Consider the following 21238-nt stretch of genomic DNA (forward strand, 5'->3'; position numbering starts at 1 on the left):
GTTGTCAGTTTCACTTGCTGAGCAAAAACTTCTTAGTCTGATGTAGTCCCATTCATTTATTTTTGCCTTCATTTTCCTTGCCTTTGGAGTCAAATTCATAAAATGCTCTTTAAAACCAAGGTCCATGAGTTTAGAACCTATGTCTTCTATGTACTTTATTGTTTCAGGTCTTATATTTAGGTCTTTGATCCATTTTGAATTAATTTTAGTACAAGGGGACAAACTGTAGTCGAGTTTCATTCTTTTGCATGTGGCTTTCCAGTTTTCCCAACACCATTTGTTGAAGAGGCTTTCTTTCCTCCATTGTGTGTTGTTGGCCCCTTTATCAAAAATTATTTGACCACATATAAGTGGTTTTATTTCTGGACTTTCTATTCTGTTCCATTGGTCTGAATGTCTATTTTTCTGCCAATACCATGCTGTTTTGATTGTCGTGGCTCTATAATATAGTTTGAAGTCAGGTATTGTAATGACCCCAGCTTCGTTCTTTTTCTTTAGGATTGCTTTGGCTATTTGGGGTTTCTTATACTTCCATATAAATCTATGATTATTATTTCTTTAAAGAACTGTATTTTTTTTTTAGTTCTCTTTTATTAATTTTTAGAGAGGAGAGAGAATGAGAGAGAGAGAGAAGAGGGAGGGAGGAGCAGGAAGCATCAACTCCCATATGTGCCTTGACCAAGCAAGCCCAGGGTTTTTGAACCGGCGACCTCAGGGTTCCAGGTCGACACTTTATCCACTGCGCCACCACAGGTCAGGCTCTATGATTTTTTGTTCCATTTCTTTAAAAACTGTCATTGGAATTTTGATGGGAATTGCATTAAATTTGTATATTGCTTTGGGTAATATGGCCATTTTGATTATATTTATTCTTCCTATCCAAGAACAAGGAATATTCTTCAATCTCATTGTATCTTTTTCGATTTCCCTTAACAATGGTTTGTAGTTTTCATTATATAAGTCCTTTACATTCTTTGTTATGTTTATTACTAGGTATTATTGTTGTTGTTGTTGCAATCGTGAAGGGGATTATTTTTTTGAGTTCATTCTTGGCATATACAAAGGTTATGGACTTTTGTACGTTAATTTTGTATCCTGCGACCTTACTGTATTGGCTTATTGTTTCTAGTAGTCTTTTTGTAGATTCTTTGGGGTTTTCAATGTATAGGATCATATCATCTGCAAAAAGTGATACCTTTACTTCTTCTTTTCCGATATGGATGCCTTTTATTTCTTTGCCTTGTCTGATTGCTCTGGCTAGAACCTCTATCACCACATAAATAAGAGTGGAGAGAGTGGACAACTCTGTCTTGTTCCTGATTTAAGGGGGAAAGCCTTCAGTTTTGTGCCATTTAATATGATGTTAGCTGATGGTTTATCATATATGGCCTTTATCACGTTGAGATATTTTCCTTCTATACCCATTTTGTTGAGAGTCTTAAACATAAAATTGTGTTGTATTTTATCGAATGCCTTTTCTGCATCTATTGATAAGATCATGTGGTTTTTGTTCTTTGTTTTGTTGATATGGTGTATTACGTTAACCGTTTTACGTATGTTGAACCATCCTTGAGATTCTGGGATGAATCCCACTTGATTATGATGTATTATTGTTTTAATATGTTGTTGTATTCGATTTGCTAGTATTTTGTTTAGTATTTTAGCATCTGTATTCATTAGAGATATTGGTCTGTAGTTTTCTTTTTTTGTGCCATCCTTGCCTGGTTTTGGTATGAGGGTTATGTTGGCTTCATAAAATGTGTTTGGAAGTATTGCTTCTTCTTCAATTTTTTTGGAAGACTTTCAGTAGAATAGGAACCAAGTCTTCTTTGAATGTTTGATAGAATTCACTAGTATAACTGTCTGGGCCTGAACTTTTATTTTTGGGGAGGTTTTTAATAGTTTTTTCTATTTCTTCCCTACTAATTGGTCTGTTTAGGCTTTCTGCTTCTTCTTGACTCAGTCTAGGAAGGTTGTATTGTTCTAGGAATTTATCCATTTCTTCTAGATTGTTGAATTTAGTGGCATAAAGTTTTTCATAGTATTCTATAATAATTCTTTGTATAACTATGATGTCTGTGGTGATTTCTCCTCTTTCATTTTGGATTTTGTTTATGTGAGTTCTTTCTCTTTTTTCCTTGGTAAGTCTTGCCAAGGGTTTGTCAATTTTGTTGATCTTTTCAAAGAACCAGCTCCTTGTTTTATTGATTTTTTCTATAGTTTTTCTGTTCTCTATTTCATTTATTTCTGCTCTGATTTTTATTATCTCCTTTCTTCGGCTGGTTTTGGGTTGTCTTTGTTCTTCTTTTTCTAGTTCCTTAAGATGTTTAGATAAGTAGTTCACTTGGGCTCTCTCTTGTTTGTTCATATAGGCCTGAAGTGATATGAACTTCTCTCTTATCACTGCTTTTGCTGCATCCCATAGATTCTGATATGTCGTATTGTCATTTTCATTTGTCTGTATATATCTTTTGATCTCTGCACTTATTTCTTCTTTGACCCATTCATTTTTTAAAAGTATGTTGTTTAGTTTCCACATTTTTGTGGGTTTTTTTTCCTCTTTTTTGCAGTTGAATTCTAGTTTCAAGGCTTTATGATCAGAAAATATGCTTGGTACAACTTCGAATGTTCTGAATTTGCTGATGTTGCTTTTGTGGCCCAACATATGGTCAATTCTTGAGAATGATCCATGTACACTGGAGAAAAATGTATACTCTGTCACTTTGGGATGAAACGTCCTGTAGATGTCTATCATATCCAGGTGCTCTAGTGTTTTGTTTAAGGCCAATATATCTTTATTGATTCTCTGTTTGGATGACCAATCTAGAGCCGTCAGCGGTGTATTGAGGTGTCCAAGTATGATTGTATTTTTGTCAGTTTTTGTTTTAAGGTCAAGAAGTAGCTATCTTATATACTTTGGTGCTCCTTGGTTTGGTGCATATATATTAAAAATTGTTATGTCTTCTTGATTCAGTGTCCCCTTAATCATTATGAAATGACCATTTTTGTCTTTGAGTACTTTTGCTGTCTTGTAGTCAGCATTATCAGATATGAGTACTGCTACGCCTTCTTTTTTTTGGATGTTATTTGCTTGGAGTATTGTTTTCCAGCCTTTCACTTTGAATTTGTTTTTATCCTTGTTGCTTAGATGAGTTTCTTGTAGGCAGCATACAGTTAGATTTTCTTTTTTAATCCATGCTGCTACTCTGTGCCTTTTTATTGGTGAGTTTAATCCATTTACATTTAGTGTAATTATTGACACTTGTGAGTTCCCTATTGTCATTTTATACATTGCTTTCTGTTAGTTTTGTGTCTTGTTTGATTCTTCTCTTTCGTTTTTCTCTAATATCTTTTGTTTTTGTTTTGGTTGTATTCCATAAATCTTTCTTCTGTTGCTATCTTTTTAAATCATGTGCTTCTGTGGTGGTTTTTTCAATGGTGGTTATCATTAAGTAATGAAAAGGGTTCCTACCCTGTTCCCTGTAGTGCACTATCTTGTGAGTACTTTTGCACTCCATCGTCCTTTGCTGTTAATCTCCGTCCTCTTCCCTTTTTTTTGCTTTTGTTGTCACAGTTTAAATTTGGTTTTATTGTGTTTTTGTTGGAGCTTTTACTTGTGGTTTTTTGTTTTGTTCTTTTTATCTGATTGGAGAACCCCCTTTAGTAATTCCTGGAGTGGGGGTTTTCTGATGATAAATTCCCTCATCTTTTCTATATCTGTGAATGTTTTTATTTCTCCTTCATATTTGAAGGATAGCTTTGATGGGTATAGTATTCTTGGCTGAAAGTTCCTCTCCTTCAGGACTTTAAATATTGGAGTCCACTCTCTTCTAGCTTGTAGAGTTTCTGTTGAGAATTCTTATGATAATCTAATGGGCCTTCCTTTATATGTTGTATTCTTCTTTTCCCTGGCTGCCTTGAGAATTTTTTCTTTGTTGTTGGTTTGTGCCAATTTCATTATGATGTGCCTTGGAGTAGGTTTGTTGGGGTTAAGAAAACTTGGAGTTCTGTTTGCTTCTTGAATTTGAGGCTTTAGTTCTTTCCACAGGCTTGGGAAGTTCTCATCTATTATTTGTTTGAGTATGTTCTCCATTCTATTTTCTCTCTCTTCTCCCTCTGATATACCTATTATTCTTATGTTATTCTTTCTGATGGAGTCAGATAATTCTTGTAAGGCTATCTCATTTTTTTAAATTTTTGAGTCTCTTTCTTCCTCTCTCTGTTGTGCCTCAAGTTGCTTGTCTTCTATTTCACTAATCCTCTCTTCTATCTGGTCTGTTCTATTAGCTAAGCTTGTTACCTCGTTTTTCAGCTCGTGAATTGAGTTTTTCATCTCTGTTTGATTTGTTTTTATAGTTTCAATTTCCTTGGTAATATATTCTTTGTGTTCATTGAGTTGTTTTCTGAGCTCCCTAAATTGCCTTTCCATGTTTTCTTGTATATCTCTGAGTATTTTTAGAATTTCTATTTTAAATTCTCTGTCATTTAGCTCCAAGGTTTCCAATATATTAAATTTTTTCTCCATAGATTTTTCCTCATCTGTCTGTGCTACCTCTCTGTCTTTTGTATCCATGATATTCGATTTCATTTTCCTTAATGGCATCTGAGGGTGGTTTTGTTGATAATATTAATGAGAATTAATAAAGAATAAAAAGTTAAAAAAAATTGTTATTCCCCCCCCCCTTTATTTTCCTCTCATCTCCTCTCCTCTCCTTCTTGAGAAAATCTTGTGGTGAACTGTGAATTATATTGTGCTAAACAGAACAAAAACTACCTATAATAAACGGCCTGAGTTGGGGAGAAGTGATAAAGGGGTAAAAAAGGGGGTATGGACCCACAAAATGCAAAAAAGGAAAATTTTGGGTCAACAATAAAATGATTTGCTTTTAGGTGATGGTTGACTAAGAGATATGATGAGAGGAGTAAGAGGGAAACAGGAAAAAGGGGGGAAAAAGTTAAAAAATTACTATTGTATTTAGTGGCACAAGAACTAGATAAAATGGAGAGCCAGGGTTGGGAGCACTGCTAGTGAGTTAAAAAAGCAAAGTAAAAAAACCCCAGGCCATGGCCGGTTGGCTCAGCGGTAGAGCATCTGCCTGGTCGTGTGGGGGACCCAGGTTCGATTCCCGGCCAGGGCACATAAGAGAGGCGCCCATTTGCTTCTCCACCCGTCCTCCTTCCTCTCTGTCTCTCTCTTCCCCTCCTGCAGCCAAGGCTCCATTGGAGCAGGGATGACCCGAGCGCTGGGGATGGCTCCTTGGCCTCTGCCCCAGGCGCTAGAGTGGCTCTGGTCGCCCCAGAGCAACGCCCTGGAGGGGCAGAGCATCGCCCCCTGGTGGGCAGAGCGTCGCCCCTGGTGGGTGTGCCAGGTGGATCCCGGTCGGGCTAATGCGGGAGTCTGTCTGACTGTCTCTCCCCATTTCCAGCTTCAGAAAAATACAAAAAAAAAAAAAACAAACCTCAAAGTGCCACAAAGAAAAATTTGAGTCCCAAATAAAATAATTTGTTCATGATTGAGGATTGAATGAGAGGAAAAGTAAAGGAGAAAAGAATAAACTAATATAGAGGGAGAAAAAAAAAAGAAAGAGGAAAACACAAAAAGAAGAAAAAAGAATAGAAGTAGAGAAAGAGAGAGTTAAGGGTTTTGTAGTGCAATCCTCATAGAGAGAAAGGAAGAAGAAAGAAAAGGTAATGGGAGATGTAACACTTATGGGTAGTGTAGCTCAAGGAAAGGAGAGAGTAAGACTGGCAGAGAATTAAACGACCACGTTGGAAGAGGAAGAAAATAATCAATACAAGAAGATAAGAGAAACAAACAAACAAATATAATAAAATGGGATAGGTTATAAAGTCTGTGGATTATTCTTGATTTTGAGAGGTTATCTTGTTGCTTTTTCTTTTCTCTCTCTCTTGCTAGTCGGTGACTCTGTATCCTGGGTTCTGCCCCTGTGGCACGCTTAGGTAGAGGTTTGCAGTTGATAAGTCTCTATATGGTGATATCATATATTGGGCTTCAGTCTCGTTGGCAGTCATGGCTCATCAGCATTTGCAGGCTCTGCCAATAAGAGAGTCCGTGTTCCTGGAGCCTCTCTCCTAGTCTTTCCTTCCTCAATTAGTAGCCTGATGATCCAGCTATGGGGTTGCTGCTGCCTCTGCCTGGAGAGTAAGAGGCTCAAAGAGCTGGCAACTCCCCACTCTATTCCCACTCAGCACAGGGCTCTGGGTAAGGCTCAATCAGTCAGAGCCCCTAGCATAATCAGGCGGGGCTTCGGCCCACACAAAGACCTCTGACTCTGCCCCTTTGTCTGGGAACACGGGCGCCCACTCCCAGGGGAATCTCTCGCCCACTATCTGCGCTCACCAACCAGGATATCTGGCCAGCCTCCTCTCACTCCCGGTCAGGTGCCTCGCCCGCATGGGAAAGTTCGAGTGTAGGGAATTTCGCTCCCACTCACTCCCCGTGCGCTGCTTTTTGGGGCGCAGGGGCAACTTCAAGACTCCAGTTTCGGCTCACAGAAAGGCCTCTGACTCTGCCCCTCTGTCCGGTAACACAGGCACCCACTCCCAGGGGAATCTCTCACCCACTATCTGCGCTCGCCGACCAGGAGATCAGGCCAGCTGCCTCTCACTCAGAGTGAGGCGCCCCGCCTTCACGGAAAAGTAAGAGTGTAGGGAATTTCACTCCCATTCACTCCCCGCGCACTGCTTTTCGGGGCGCAGGGGCAACTTCAAGACTCCAGTTTTGGCCCACAGAAAGGCCTCTGACTCTGCCCCTCTGTCCGGGAACACGAGCGCCCACTCCCAGGGTGCTCGGAGGAATCTCTCACCCACTCTCCGAGCTCACCGACCAGGAGATCTGCCTTTCACTCCGAGTGAGGCGCCCCTCCCACATGGAAAAGTTTCAGCATAGGGAATTTCGCTCCCACTCACTCCCCGCGTGCTGCTTTTCGGGGCGCAGGGGCGACCCTGAGATTCCGCTTTCGGCCCACACAAAGGCCTCCGACTCTGCCCCTCTGTCCGGTAACACGGGGGCCCACTCCCGGGGCTCTAGGAGGAATCTCTCGCCCACTATCTGCGCGCACAGACCAGGAGATCGGGCGGATGGCTGTCACAAGTGCCTTTCTTTGGATTTGGCGCGAGCGTTAGCTTGTGTTGACTGGGTTGCCACAAGCACCGTTTTTCCTAGGCTTGGATGTCTGTGCCACAGTTTTTCCTTGGCTTGGATGTCTGTGCCACAGCTTGGTTCGGATGTTTGTGCCGCAGTCTGGTTCTATTCACACTCTATGACCGCCTTAGTTCCTAAACTCTCAGTTCCCAGTGAAAGCAGCCCTTATTTAGGTTAGTGAGGAAGGCAGAGTGTTTCTTCCTCCTTATTTCCTTCGGGGTTGATTATATTTTTAGTCAGTTTTTCACTCAATTGTACCTTCGCGTTTAGTGTGAAACTTCTGTAGGCTCCAAGGATAGATTTTTCTGTCTCTGGTTGAAGATCTTGTTAAGTTTTGGGGGAGATTTATCGGTATCACTCCTTACAGTGCCATTTCTCTGACGTCACTTCTGTATTTTTACTTTAAAATAAGATATATGCAGTGTGCATAGGGATTTGTTCATAGTTTTTTTGGAAGGAATCTCTCGCCCACTATCTGCGCACGCAAACCAGGAGGTTGGGGGAAATGGCTGCCCCACTTGTCTTTCTTTGTCTGGGTTTGGCGCGAGTGTTCGCTTGTATTGCCCGGGTTGCCACAGGAACAGTTTTTCCTCGGCTTGGATCTCCGTGCCACAGCCTGGTTCGGTCGTTTGTGCCGCGGCCTGGATCTATTCACCCCCTTTGCCCGCCTCAGTTTCTATATTCTCAGTTCCCAGTGAAAGCTGCCCTGTTTAGGTTAGTGAGGAAGGCGGAGCATTTCTTACTCCCTATTTCCTTCGGGGTTTGGTTATATATTTAGCAAATTTTTCGCTGGACCATATCTTCGGGTGTATTGTGAAACATCTGGAGGCTCCAAGGATAGGTTTTTCTGTTTCTGGTTGAAGATCTTGTTGAGTTTTGGGGGAGATTTGTCAGTATCGCTTCCTACCCCGCCATTACTCTGACATCATCTCTCATAGTTTTTTTATAGTCCGGCCCTCCAATGGTCTGAGGAACAGTGAACTGGCCCCCTGTGTAAAAAGTTTGGGGACCCCTGGCGTTGGTGATAGTTTCTTAAATGCAAAACAGGAAGGAGTTTTCAGGAATATCAAATACTGCATAGAAGTCCAATAAGATACAGTCTTAAAAGCAACCACTAGGTTAGGAAGCCGTGAGCTCACTGATGACCTTCACAAATGCAGTTTTAATGAAATGACAATAAAACCATGAGAAAGACTTTTCTCAAGTGTATTCCTTGGAAAACAAGTCCTACAGGATACTCCTGTAATATAGTTTATGATCAAGTAAGTTTGTGATAATGCTGCAGATTATACTGCCCTCTTGAAGAACCACAATAAGCCTATGTATCTTCAAGTTTCTGACAAGTCCTATGATAAAGCAATCTGTTGTTACTACACTCTATTGGAACTCAATGTTTCCTTTTTTTTTTTACCATGGAACTCTTTATCACGCTATAAAGAAACTATTAACAGTTCTAGCAATTGGAGACCTATGGAACACACTTTGGAAAACCTATTATGGTGGTAAAACAAAACAAAACAACAAAACAAAAACAGTGTTAAGAAAACAGGCTGTGGTGGTTGGGGTGGAGCGGAGGGGCACAAAGAAAACCAGATAGAAGGTGACGGAAGACAATTTGACTTTGGGTGATGGGTATGCAACATAATCAAGTGTCAAAATAACCTGGAGATGTTTTCTCTGAACCTTGTACCCTGATTGATCAATGTCACCCCATTAAAATTAATAAAAAAAAACAAAAAACCAGGCTCTGGAGTTAAAAGATCTAGATTTGAATCTAGTTCAACTCTTACAGAGTAGGTTATCATGGACAAGTTTCTTTCTTTCTAAAGCTCAGTTTCTTAATCTATAAAATAAACCTAATAACATAAGCCTAATCCATAGAATTACTGTGAGGAGTTCATTTGGGTAATGCATGTAAAGCACTTATGGGGAGAGTAGTATTCAATAAATGTGGTTACTATGATGATGGTAACGGGGGGGGGGAGAGGGAGGGGGTAAGGGGAAGGGAGGGGCACAAAGAAAACCAGATAGAAGGTGACGGAAGACAATTTGACTTTGGGTGAGGGGTATGCAACATAATCAAATGTCAAAATAATCTGGAGAGGTTTTCTCTGAACATATGTACCCTGATTTATCAATGTCATCCCATTAAAATTTTTTTTTAAAAAAAGGAAAACTGTGATGTAGGTATTAAAGTTTTCAATAAATAAGCAGCAGTTATGGAAATGCAGAATCCAATTGAAAAAAGAAAGGTTGGTGTGAGAACAGGTTATGCATCCTGGCTGGATGGCTCGCTTGGCTGGAGCATTGTCTTGCAATGCAGAGGTGGCTGGTTCAGTCCTTGGCTGGAGCACATACAGAAACAGATTGATGCTTCTGTCTCCCCCTTACCCTCCTTCCTCTCTCTGGATTCAATAAAAATTAAAAAATTAAAAATTAAAAAAAATAGAAAAAAAATAGAGAACAGGTTATACGAAGGAGGATCTAGTAATGGCTTGGAAGTGGCATAAGGAGCCAAAGAAAACCACGCTTCACTCCTGACCCAGTAATACACGGGCATAAAAAAGGGCACAATCTCCCCTCAAAAGGGCTTTAGCAAATGGCCAGGTTTCAGTCAGTATAGAATGCATCGGTTCTGGTCTCAGATACCAGATGAGGACTCCACAGTCTGCCAAAGGGCAGGAAGGGCTTTTTGGGAGCAGCAGCTAGGGCCCTCATCTAAGAGAGGTCACTCTGGTTGATGAAGCAGTGGTAGGACCTATTCTTGGGTAGGGCTTACCATGAAGTGTGAAGATAGATGTTAAAAGCTATGGTTAAGAGAAGTCTGAAAGTATTTATGCTTATGACAGGATTTGCATTGCAACATGGTAGTAGTAGCAAAATATCAGAAACAACTTAAAGATCCATTTAGAGGGCAGAGTATATCAATTATAATACTTCCACAGAAAGAAATACTAGGCAGTTATTTAAAAAGAATGTAGTAGCTCTCTTTGTACTAATAAGGAAAACTCTCCAAAATGTAGCAGTAAATAAAGAAAGGGAAAGGACAATGCGTATAATACATACATGCGTACATGTGATCGCACACATGTGTGTAAATGCACATTTTATCTTTGGACCGATTCATAAGACACAAATAACAATGAGATGGGGGAGATGAAGGCTAGAGGTCTGGAAGTCTGAGTAGGAGGCAAACTTTGCACTAAACATATCCTTCATGTATAACTTATATTTTTACATGTATTACTTATTGAAACCATGCTTTAGGTTTCTTCCCCCAATGTTAGGGAGAGGGCTGAAAGATTATGAGAAAGAGGAGGAATGGTCTCCATGAGGGCAAAGAGTTGAGGCAGTGGAAGTTAAGATAGGCAGCCATGGTCAGAACAAAATCTATTTAAAGTTATAGAAAGAGTGCTTTCCTGGTGCAACTAAGTTTAAGGGACAGGGTCCTCAAAGGCTCGTCCTTCAACCTCATCATTTTTTCCACAAATGGAATCTCTTTTTCAGGGATTCAATTAAAGCACAGGAAGGAAGTCTCTGATTGGGAGAGTTACAAGTAAGAACAGAACTTTTCAGGAGTGAGATACAATTCATGTTCTGTCTTAATGATCTTCCCTGAGAAAATGCTGATCCGAGTCTCAGGCTGACCAGCTGCAATCTTGGATCTCCTGGGATTGCTCCATTTACGCATGGCCATTCTACTCTACATGCTCAGTTCTATCTCGGGTTACTAAGCTCTCCTTCCTCAGCTTTATTTAGTAACCTAAGAGCTTCTGTCAAGACTTTCTCACGTCCTACCTCCATGCCTTCTCCTTCACTGTCCCTTCCACCTGGAACACCCACCCACCTGCTGCCACCACAGTCTCTGTTTCTAGAGCTAAAAGTCTCACCTCCTCCCCCAGATTTTTCTGCAACTAAGCCAAATAAGGTACAGAATCATATCCATTCCACCCACAATACCAACATTACTGCCTCATCAGCATCAGCAATGTCATCAAACATTTATTAAGTACATATGGCCAGGTACTTTGCCAGCTCAGATACAGAGATGACCTATACAATCTCTTCCCTCAGGTTGCTAACACTTATAAGGGGCTCTGGCCAGTTGGCTCAGTGGATATCGGCCCAGCATTTGGACATCCTGGGTTCAATTCCCGGTCAGGACACACATGAGAAGTGACCTCTGCTTCTGTCCCCCTCACTTTCTCTCTCTCTTCCCCTCCCACAGCCAGTGGCTCGACTGGTTCAGCTTTGTTGAGTTGAGTATCAGCTCCAGACAGGGGTTTATGAGTTGGGGCACTTACAGGAGTCTGTCTCTCTATCTCCCCTCCTCTCACAGGAAGGAAGGAAGGAAGGAAGGAAGGAAGGAAGGAAGGAAGGAAGGAAGGAAGGAAGGAAGGAGGGAGGGAGGGAGGGAGGGAGGGAGGGAGGGAGGGAGGGAGGGAGGGAAAAAAGAAATGGCATAAGGGTAGCTAGGTTCCTATGGTAGTTCTTCAAAGTCTACTAATTGCAGTATCAGCTGAAAAAGTATACATGTCCTATAAACTTACAAAAAATATTCAAATCATAAATAATCAAAGAAATACAAATTAAAACAATGGGATATTATTCTGGCAAATTGGCAAAAATTTTCTAAAATGATAATGTTGATGTAGCATAGCATATTCAAATACTCAAAGTACAAACTGGAAAAATTTTCTGAAAATACATGTAGAAATTTATTAGAAACCTTTAAAAGGTATATATATATACTCTCTAACTTTGTAACTTATTGGACTCTACTTTGAGAAAGCTAAACTAAAAAAAATCAGAAATGAAAACAGATTATGCATAATGATGTTCATAATAGCATTATTTTGTAAAGAAACAAGGGAAGTTGTATGAACATCTACATGATTGAATATTATTAATCTGTTAATAATCATTAACCAATGTTTAAAAAAATATTTAAAAACAATTTTAACAAGAAAAAATTTAAAACTACACAAAATATGGTCAAGATGCAGTAGCTTTATATTCATGTGTATAAAAATTATATTTAATAGTTAATATTTTGCGGTTACTGGCTTTAGGTGCCAGTCCTTGGGAAAAATAAAAATAGAAATAATTAAGAGAAGATAAAAATGCATAGGGAAACTTCTGTGGAAATGCTGATGGGCTTTTCTGGCTAGTTAAGCATCCATAAAAAGTTGACTAAACATTCTGTTAGTTTCTACACTGGGCTCTAGAACACCAACAATAAAAAGCATAGCCCCAACATTCAAGAATCTTATAAATACACAGAGAAGTGAGACATAACAGCAAACTAGTAATTCTATTCATTGCATCATGGTAAATGCCAATCTAGAAAAACTGTGCACACAGCCTGAAAGCTTTATGCAAAAAACCTTACATCTAAGTTGGTTTTAAATTATGTAAATGAAAAGTGAGCTAGGGCTAGGTGGAGAAAGAGTATTCAGTGTATGAGAAATATCCCATGTAAGTATAAAGTCTCCGAGATTTTGAAAACAAATTATTTTTTATGTTGGAAGTGTTGATGAAACAAAAACAGAATAGTACAAAGAGGTAAAACTAGAAAGGCATATTGGATCTATATCAGGGCTTTTGAAATTCTTTTTGTGAACGATATGTTTTTTATTCCCATTATGTCATGGACTGGTTATTTTTTATCTATATATTGTTCAATGAGATGAGACCACTGATCATGTGCTTGATGTCACAGTAATCCAACCTTCCTCTAAATGTTCACTTTCAATTTCAGTAATTATTTCAACAAAGACTAGAAACAAACTTCCTGGACTAGGCTGGTCCATGGACCACACTGAGCTGGATCATAAAAGTTTAGCCCTGACCAGGTAGTCCAGTTGGTCATCTCAAACCGCCCAGGTTGCTAGTTAGATCCCTGTCAAGGCACATACGAAGAATCAATCAATGAATGCATAAAGAAGTAAAACAACAAGTTGATGTTTCTCTCTCTCTCTCTCTCTCCCTCTCCTCTTCCACTTTCTTTCTCTAAAATCAATAAATTAAAAAAAATTAAAAACCTAAAAGTGTTTACTTTATCATGAAGGCAATGTGGAGTCGCTGAAGTATATTTTTTTCTGATTTTCTCTTTTCAAATCATAGTTTTAAAAGATAATTTATAATCCTGAAAGAAAAGGTAATATTATTCTCTTCCTTTTCTGGATTAGGAAATCATTAAAGTTAAAAGCTTTCTCACAATGATACAATAAGAAAAAACATTGGCCTGACTGGTGGTGGCACAATGGTCCACTACACTTAGGTTCCAGGTTCAAAACCCTGAGGTTGCTGGCTTGAGCGTGGAATCATGAACATGATCCCATGGTCACTGACTTGAGCCCAGATGTTACAGACTTGAAGCCCAAGGTCACTGGCTTGAGCCCATGGTCACCGGCTTGAGCAACAGGTCACTGGTGCAGCTGGAGCCTCCCACCCCATGAAGGCACATACGAGAAACAATCAATGAACAACTGAAGTGCCACAACTATAAGCTGATGCTGCTTCCCATTGCTCTCCCTTCCTGTCTGCCTGTCTGTCTGTCTGCCTGTCTGTATTCTGCTTAAAACATATATAGATATTGGACATTCATATCTCAAATAAGAGTTAACTTCCTTAAAACAACAAAAAGCTCCTGGATTCAAAAGCTCAATACAAAAAAGTGGACCAAAATATATGAACAGACTGTTCACAGAAAAGTAAATACTAATAGCCTTTACCTGCATGAAAACATGCTTAACTCTACTGATAATAAGATATGTAAATTTAAACTCTACTAAGATACCACTGCCTAGTAGAATAGCAAAAATTTGAAGTTATTCTACCAGTGGATTTGGGAAGAAAAAGGCACCCTTATGACATTACTAGTAGGAGTGTAAATTGATACAATCTCTGTTGAAGGCTTGTACCCTCTGGGGTAGTCATTAAAGCTGTTCACAAATCCTTCCCTATTTCTTTCATGGTATAAGAACTACTCACTTGAAGTTAAATATGGCTTTGCAATTTGCTTTAGCCAGGAAAATGTGAACAAAAGTGACATATTGTATCTTCTGGGCAGGAGTTTAAAGAGCCAGAGTGCAATTTGCTATGTTCTCTTTCATTTATCTTCTTTCTCTCTGCCACCAAGACCGGCAATGTTCTAGGTACAGGCTATACCATCAGCCTGAATTGCAGAGAAAAGACAACTTAAAGCAGAACTTAAGAACATACAGAATGACAAGTAGCCTGAGTAAAATGAACCTTTGTTGTTTTACACCAATGACAAATGGAGGGCAATCTGGCAATATTTATCAAAATTACAAATGAATATTCCCTCAGATACATGTACATACATGCAAAATGACATATGTAAAAGGTACTCATTTAGAACATAGTTTGTTATAGCAAATGACTGGAAAAAAAACCAAACATCAACAGAGACTGGTTAAATACTTGCAGTAAAGTCATACAGTAGAATATTATGCAGATGTTAAAAAGTACTCTTAAGAGTTATTATGGAAGGATCTCTAAGTGAAAAAGCAAGATGTTCTCAATGTGTATAATATACCATCTTTTGTAAAACAAATTTGAGGGGAGAGTAGACTATATATTCATATTTTATTGAACTTGCATAAAGAAATTCTGGAATAAAAAACTAAAAAAAATTATTCTTTGGGGGCAGAGCGTTAAAGGGTTACTAGATGAAACTTCCAACTAATCAGGGAAGAAAAAACCTTCCTACTGTCTCACAACCTCAAATAATCTGTCAGAAAATCTCATCTTGAGTATAAATGGTGCACTTCTACTTCTATCTTAAACTGTTATCAAATCCTTCTTTGAACTCTGGCTTGTCTTTCTTCTCTTGGCCACATCAATCAGCTTCCAGTTACATTACTTGTGTTAAGAATATAATTGTTTTCTTGCTCATTTAAGTGGCAATGGTTCTTAATTACTCATAAATGAACCATACTTTTCTCTAAATAATTCCAAGCTTTGACAACTGTATTTAGCCACTCTTTCTGAGAGACTCTGAATGGTCTCTTAAAAAGTCATAGCAAACTGTTTCTGCTTCAATATATATCCTTGTTTTTGTCATTAAGAAAGTTTCTTTTATGTGGTTATTTATTTTACTTTCCTTTATAATATAGCATTATAAGACCCTTATTTCTAAAAAATCAGAAAATATTAATAAGCATTAGGACATTGATTCCATAAATGTTCACTCTAAATGTTTATCTCCTGTCAGTCTAGATCAACAGACTCCCAATGTTTATGATTAAGCAGCCCTTATTGATAGAAATTTTTTAGCATTCATCTCTCAATATGAGTATATTCATTTAAAAGTTGGATATATGTATAATTGCATTGATATATTCATTACATTATAAAAATTTAAGATTTGTGTTTTTACTTTTTTTTTTTTAAACTACTTTTTTTTACTTATTCATTTTAGAGAGGAGAGGGAGAGACAGAGGAGAGATAGAGAGAGAGAGAAAGGAGGAGGAGCTGGAAGCATCAACTCCCATTTGTGCCTTGACCAGGCAAGCCCAGGGTTTTGAACCAGTGATCTCAGCATTTCCAGGTCGACGCTTTATCCACTGCGCCACCACAGGTCAGGCCACATTATAAAAATTTAAAAGCATAAAAAACATTTAAGATTTGTTAATAATACAGAAAAACATTAGTACAAATATTTTTAATGAAAGCAATGTGATTGCAACATTAATGAAAGCAACATGCTTCATTATTTTTGAAATCTTAGTTTAAGATTTTGTTATAGAATGATTTGTAGGTCTAGTTCCACATTCAATTATTTCAATACATAGTTTTCATAGCTATCACAGCTGAAAAAGATACTGATATATAAGTCAAATGAAAAAATGTACAATTGTTTCCTACGTACCAATTATTCAAAGATCTTGTTGATATTTGGCTAGGTTTATATCTTCTCTAATGTCTCAGAACATAATCATAAATATATATATATATTTATTTATATTTTCTTTTGACAGAGACAGCAAGAGAGAGAGAGGGACAGATAGGGATGGACAGACAGGAAGGGAGAGAGATGAGAAGCATCAATTCTTTGTTGTGACTCCTTCATTGTTCATTGATTGCTTTCTTACATGTGCCTTGACCGGGGGGCTACAGAAGAGTGAGAGACCTCTTGCTCTAGCCAGTGACCTTGGGCTCAAATCAGTGACCTTGGGCTTCAAGCGAATGATCTTTGGGCTCAAGCCAGCAACCATGGGGTCATGTCTGTGATCCCACGCTCAAGCCAGCAACCCCATACTTAAGACGGTGAGCCCGTGCTCAAGCTGGATGAGCCTGCACTCAAACTGGCAACCTCGGGATTTCGAACCTGGATCCTCCTTGTCCTGGTCCAATGCTCTAACCACTGTGCAACCACCTGGTCAGGTTTTTTATATTTTTAACAAATAAGTTCAAACTTCACTGAAATTTTCATTAGAAAGATTTTTAATACATTAATAGCCATTTTCAAAGACTTTAGAACATGCAATGATGAGTTTTTGTAGGTAACACTCATTGTTTCTGACAATAAGAGAACACACACAGAAAAGGAAGCCATTTTCAAACATTTGTATTGGAAATGCTTTCTTTAAAGCAGCTTTTTCAATCATTTTAAAAACATTATCTTCTTGCTGAAGGGTCAAATTAACAGTGCTTGTACAAAGCTAGGATATTTTGAGCATCAAAAGAAATGACAGTAAGAGATTATAATTCATATAATAAATTAGAAATCCATGAGTCCACACCAATAGAAATTGATGGGAGAAAAGGAAAAATGTCAATTAATGAATGTAGAAAGAATAATGAAAATAGAAGTTAACATTTGGCTGATTATGGTACTGAAAATAGCATTTAATTTTACCTTCAGACGCTGGACCCACTTGGGTCTATTTGATTTCCATTAATCAGCATAGAGTGAAGCCATGGCCACCTCCCGTCTCTTAAGGCTTTAGCCTTCTTGTCATGCATTCCCAGAAGCACACTAAGATGATGACTAATCACTGACTGCTTCTTTAGCACCATATGTCTCCCAATTTCAAAGGAAAGATTGTCCCAACTAGTATTAGAAAACAGATTTCTTACCTCCTGCAGCTGGAGTCGAACCTTGGTAACCGCTCGGATCCAATGTGCTCTGGCTTGGGTAAATGGTGAAGATGCATTCTCCTTGGGAAAACTTGTAAAAAAAAAAAAAAGAATGTTTCTTAAAAATAGCCCAGACCACAAAGCAACACTGCTCAAGGCAAAACTACCAAATATATAAAAATAAAATGGTTTATATTCATGCCTATATTTGTTTAGTAATTTAAGCCACCAAAATAGCATAGTCTTGAATATCCAATGTGAAAAAAATTTCTTTCTGAAATGACATATCTTTTGAGATTTTGTTCTGTTTTCCCTCTTCCTTCCCCCTTTTTCACTCATCCAATGAAGCAGCTCACTGGGACAGTCAGGGATCAGGATACTAGTAGCAATGGCAAGGGCTCTGAATCAATGTCTACAATTAAAACTGCGGAGAGCTGTCGAATAACTCTCTCACCTTCCATCTCAAGACCACCAATCTTATTTGGGGGTTCTACATAAGCAGCCTTAGGGCAGAATATTGTTCCTGAAAACCTCTTCTGCTCCACTAAGTATTTTGTAAGGTTTTCCAATTCCTAGTCAATATCAAAAGTGCTAAGAAAAGAAGCACAGCCCTTTTTTTACCATCTTATTCCTTGAGCTGCCTCAGGAACACCCTCAGTGAAATGAATAATAAATACAACAAAGCAGCTTTGAGACATAAATACTACCCTGTATTAGAACAAGTCATCATCCAGGTCCTTAACTGTGGAACAGTGGTTGATTCTTGATGATAATGTTTCTCTTATCTCCCACTGTGGTATACTGCCAAGGCAGTAAAATATATATGCTGGGCTCTAATGTCATCCAATGGGGTCAATTATTCTCAAACATTTTTAGGCTCATCTGGCCAAGGTAGAACTGGACTTCACTTGCACAGCTAGGATCTGAGAGGACACAGCCAGGAAAGAAGGACAAATGCTAATGCTGTTTACTTCTTCTGCTCTACCAAGAACCCTACCCAGACAACAGTATCTGCCAAATCTAATGTCTACAAAGAGTCATCTTTCAGTGGGTTGTCAACCCAGTAAAAAAGCTGGTCCAGAGCTCAGTCTTTGGGATGTTTCATCTATAAGATGAGCCAGAGATGACAAAAGAACAATTAAGAAGAAGAGAAAATGTTTATATCTTTAGTTGTAGAATTGACACACTAACCATTCTCTAACTTTTACCTCATCATTAGCATTCACTCCTCTGACCTTTCAGTGAGAGGCTTTATATTAGACCTTGACATTTGAGAATCTAAGTCACACCTACCCCTTATCACACTACCCCAAGTGATTTTCAACTGGGGCAGGGGAAATATGGCAATATCTGGAGACATTTTTGGTTTTCACACCGAAGGTTGCTATTGGCATCTTGTGTGTACAGACCAGGGATGCTACTAAACATCCTGCAATGCACACAACAGCACCCCCAACAAAGAGTCAATAATGCCAACACTGAGAAACCTTGCTCTGCCCCAACCTATCCACAATGTTACTGATCAATTTAGCTCAGTAATACCACTCAAGTTCTGTACTAAGTTTCATTATAAGACTGTTAAAAGGCCACATTTAAATTTTTTCTTATAGGTACCAACTACCAGATACACTTCTAGGCCTGGGAGAGGTAGAGGATAGGTTAAATTTGCCTTTGATACCAATTCTTTCTCATCTCTGTCCTGATTTTTCTCAGCCAGGAAAAACAACAAAACAAAAACAAAAAACAATGTTCACAAAAGAATTTTTTTTTTTTTACAGAGACACAAAGAGAGTCAGAGAGAGGGATAGGGACAGACAGACAGGAATGGAAATATGAGAAGCATCAATCATTAGTGTGTTTTTTTTTTCATTGTGACACCTTAGTTGTTCATTGATTGCTTTCTCATATGTGCCTTAACTGCGGGCCTTCAGCAGACTGAGTAACCCCTTGCTCGAGCCAGCGACCTTGGGCTCAAGCTGGTGAGCCTTGCTCAAACCAGATGAGCCCGCACTCAAGCTGACGACCTCGGGGTCTCGAACCTGGGTCCTTCCACATCACAGTCTGATGCTCTATCCTCTGCACCACTACCTGGTCAGGCCACAAAGAATTTTAAACATCAATATGCTAGGAAGCCTATTGCATTCTAAGTAGCTCCTCTGAATGAAATAATCTGCAGGGATCAGGTCAGTTCCAGATTTAGAGGCTGCCATATGTGTTGTCAATTAGTAACCCAAATACTGCTGACTCATGAAATCCTGTTACACTGTAGCTAACTATAAAGAACCCAAGTATTCTTTAGAGATCCTCAAAATATCTTGAGACTTACACCAAAAATCAAAGGAAGCAATGTAGAGCAGATTTAAGTCTCAGTACCCTGATCACCACCAAATCCAGCTGAAGGGGAAAAAATGAAAAGCACTTATATTCAGCAATAAAATAAGGTAGGCACTGAGGAAACCATGTAAGCATCTCAAGGCAGCTATTACCTACCTCTCCTTGGGGCCTAGGACATGGACTTGATGTAGCACCAGATCTGGGGTAGGATGGGTTGTGACATCTTGTTTCATCTCCTTGGGTTCACATGTTCTCCCCTTCTCTTCTTCACCTGTCACCTCCAAGGCTTTATCTTGTTCTCCAAAACCCGCTTGGCCATCTCTGGAGAAGCTACCAGAGCTGTGGCAGGAATGAACTGAGTCTCTCTCCCGACGGTCATCATCTTGTTCATGACATTGGTCAAGTTCACTCAGCTGAGAGCTTCCTTGGCTCACATTACAGGAAGAACCATACCTACTACTGCTGGTAGGGCTGTGAGAAGGAGAGGGAAACAAGTGTGTAAATAAATGCAAACTAAGGACCAGGGCAAAAGCAATGGGTTAATCCAGGAAATAATGATCATATCAGAGGCAAGAATCACAAACAGGAGGGTCATGGGAAAAGAGGATCAACCTTCACAATCTAGAAGAACTAGTCTCTACTCAGCAGAAACAAATAGGGAAAAAAACATATGCTGGGTTCTCAAACAGCACTTAACCTAAACCCTGCAATTGGCTTGAAGACTAATGTGATATTTATAAGTAGATTAAGAATTATTAAAAGTCTATTGTTAAAACTATAAAATTATTAAAATTCTAAAACTCTTTACTCAAACTTCTAAAGAAACTTGTCCAGTGGCTATGATTAAAGTTTTCTAATTTCCACATAATAAAATGGATGAACTCTACTCCCTTCTGCTATTATTTGTTAAATTGAGGTCCCCTTTTCTTCCCCTACAGTTGTAAACATGAATGCCTATGCCTTAGGATGAGCAGAGGACAGTGGACATGTTCCTTCAATTATCTCTCAGCCATTTACACAATGGTAAGGGAAGACACTGGGAGATGAAGAATAGAATCAAGAAATTCCTCAGGGGATCTCAACAACCATTCATCTCATGAATGTTACAGTGATACCCCTGGCAACATAGGGACTGCCCCAAAGATGATCTTGCCCATCTATAATTGAGTTGCTCTCTGGACATAGCTCAATTTTGGATAAAGTGGACAAAGTCTAACTCCAGGATCTGGGTCAGGGCCATATTAAGAAATTTCTGTACCTGAATAGAGGCTAGCCCAACCCCTCTCAATTACCTGAATTTCCATATCCAGAAAGGAAATTTGTTCCCCTACTATGAGAGATAGCACCTGTAGCAGAGAAAGTGGCAGTGAATTGTGACCAGAAAGAAGAGTAGTATCCAGATGCAACTGCCTTCAACTACATACTGAATAAGGGATTCCAACCTATTCAAGGGACTTGGTGATGATCTACAAAATCTATCTACTCCAAGTCAGGGGCCCTCAATTTTATTTCTGGTATCCTACTGGAAAGCCTCCATGCAAAAGGACAAGAAATTTCCTTGCCAGGGGATCAAGATTTTAACTAAAGGACATATGTTTACTCTTATGGTTCCTCCCAATTACCTGGTAT

At 39.0% G+C, this 21238-nt stretch overlaps 1 protein-coding gene across 10 annotated transcripts in view; it reads right to left on the minus strand.

Annotated features, from left to right (window-relative positions):
- The window catches only part of UNC13B (unc-13 homolog B), a 296704-nt gene that overhangs the window by 105366 nt on the left and 170100 nt on the right, over positions 1–21238 (minus strand). For all 10 annotated transcript variants that reach the window (XM_066256835.1, XM_066256833.1, XM_066256836.1 and 7 more), the window contains 2 exons: positions 19766–20080; positions 17276–17366 (listed from right to left, as the gene is read on the minus strand). In XM_066256835.1, the coding sequence (XP_066112932.1) occupies positions 17276–17366; positions 19766–20080 (406 nt within the window). The remainder of the gene's footprint in view (positions 1–17275; positions 17367–19765; positions 20081–21238) is intronic.

The sequence above is a fragment of the Saccopteryx bilineata genome, chromosome 2, assembly GCF_036850765.1.
Source record: "Saccopteryx bilineata isolate mSacBil1 chromosome 2, mSacBil1_pri_phased_curated, whole genome shotgun sequence".
NCBI lineage: Eukaryota > Metazoa > Chordata > Mammalia > Chiroptera > Emballonuridae > Saccopteryx > Saccopteryx bilineata.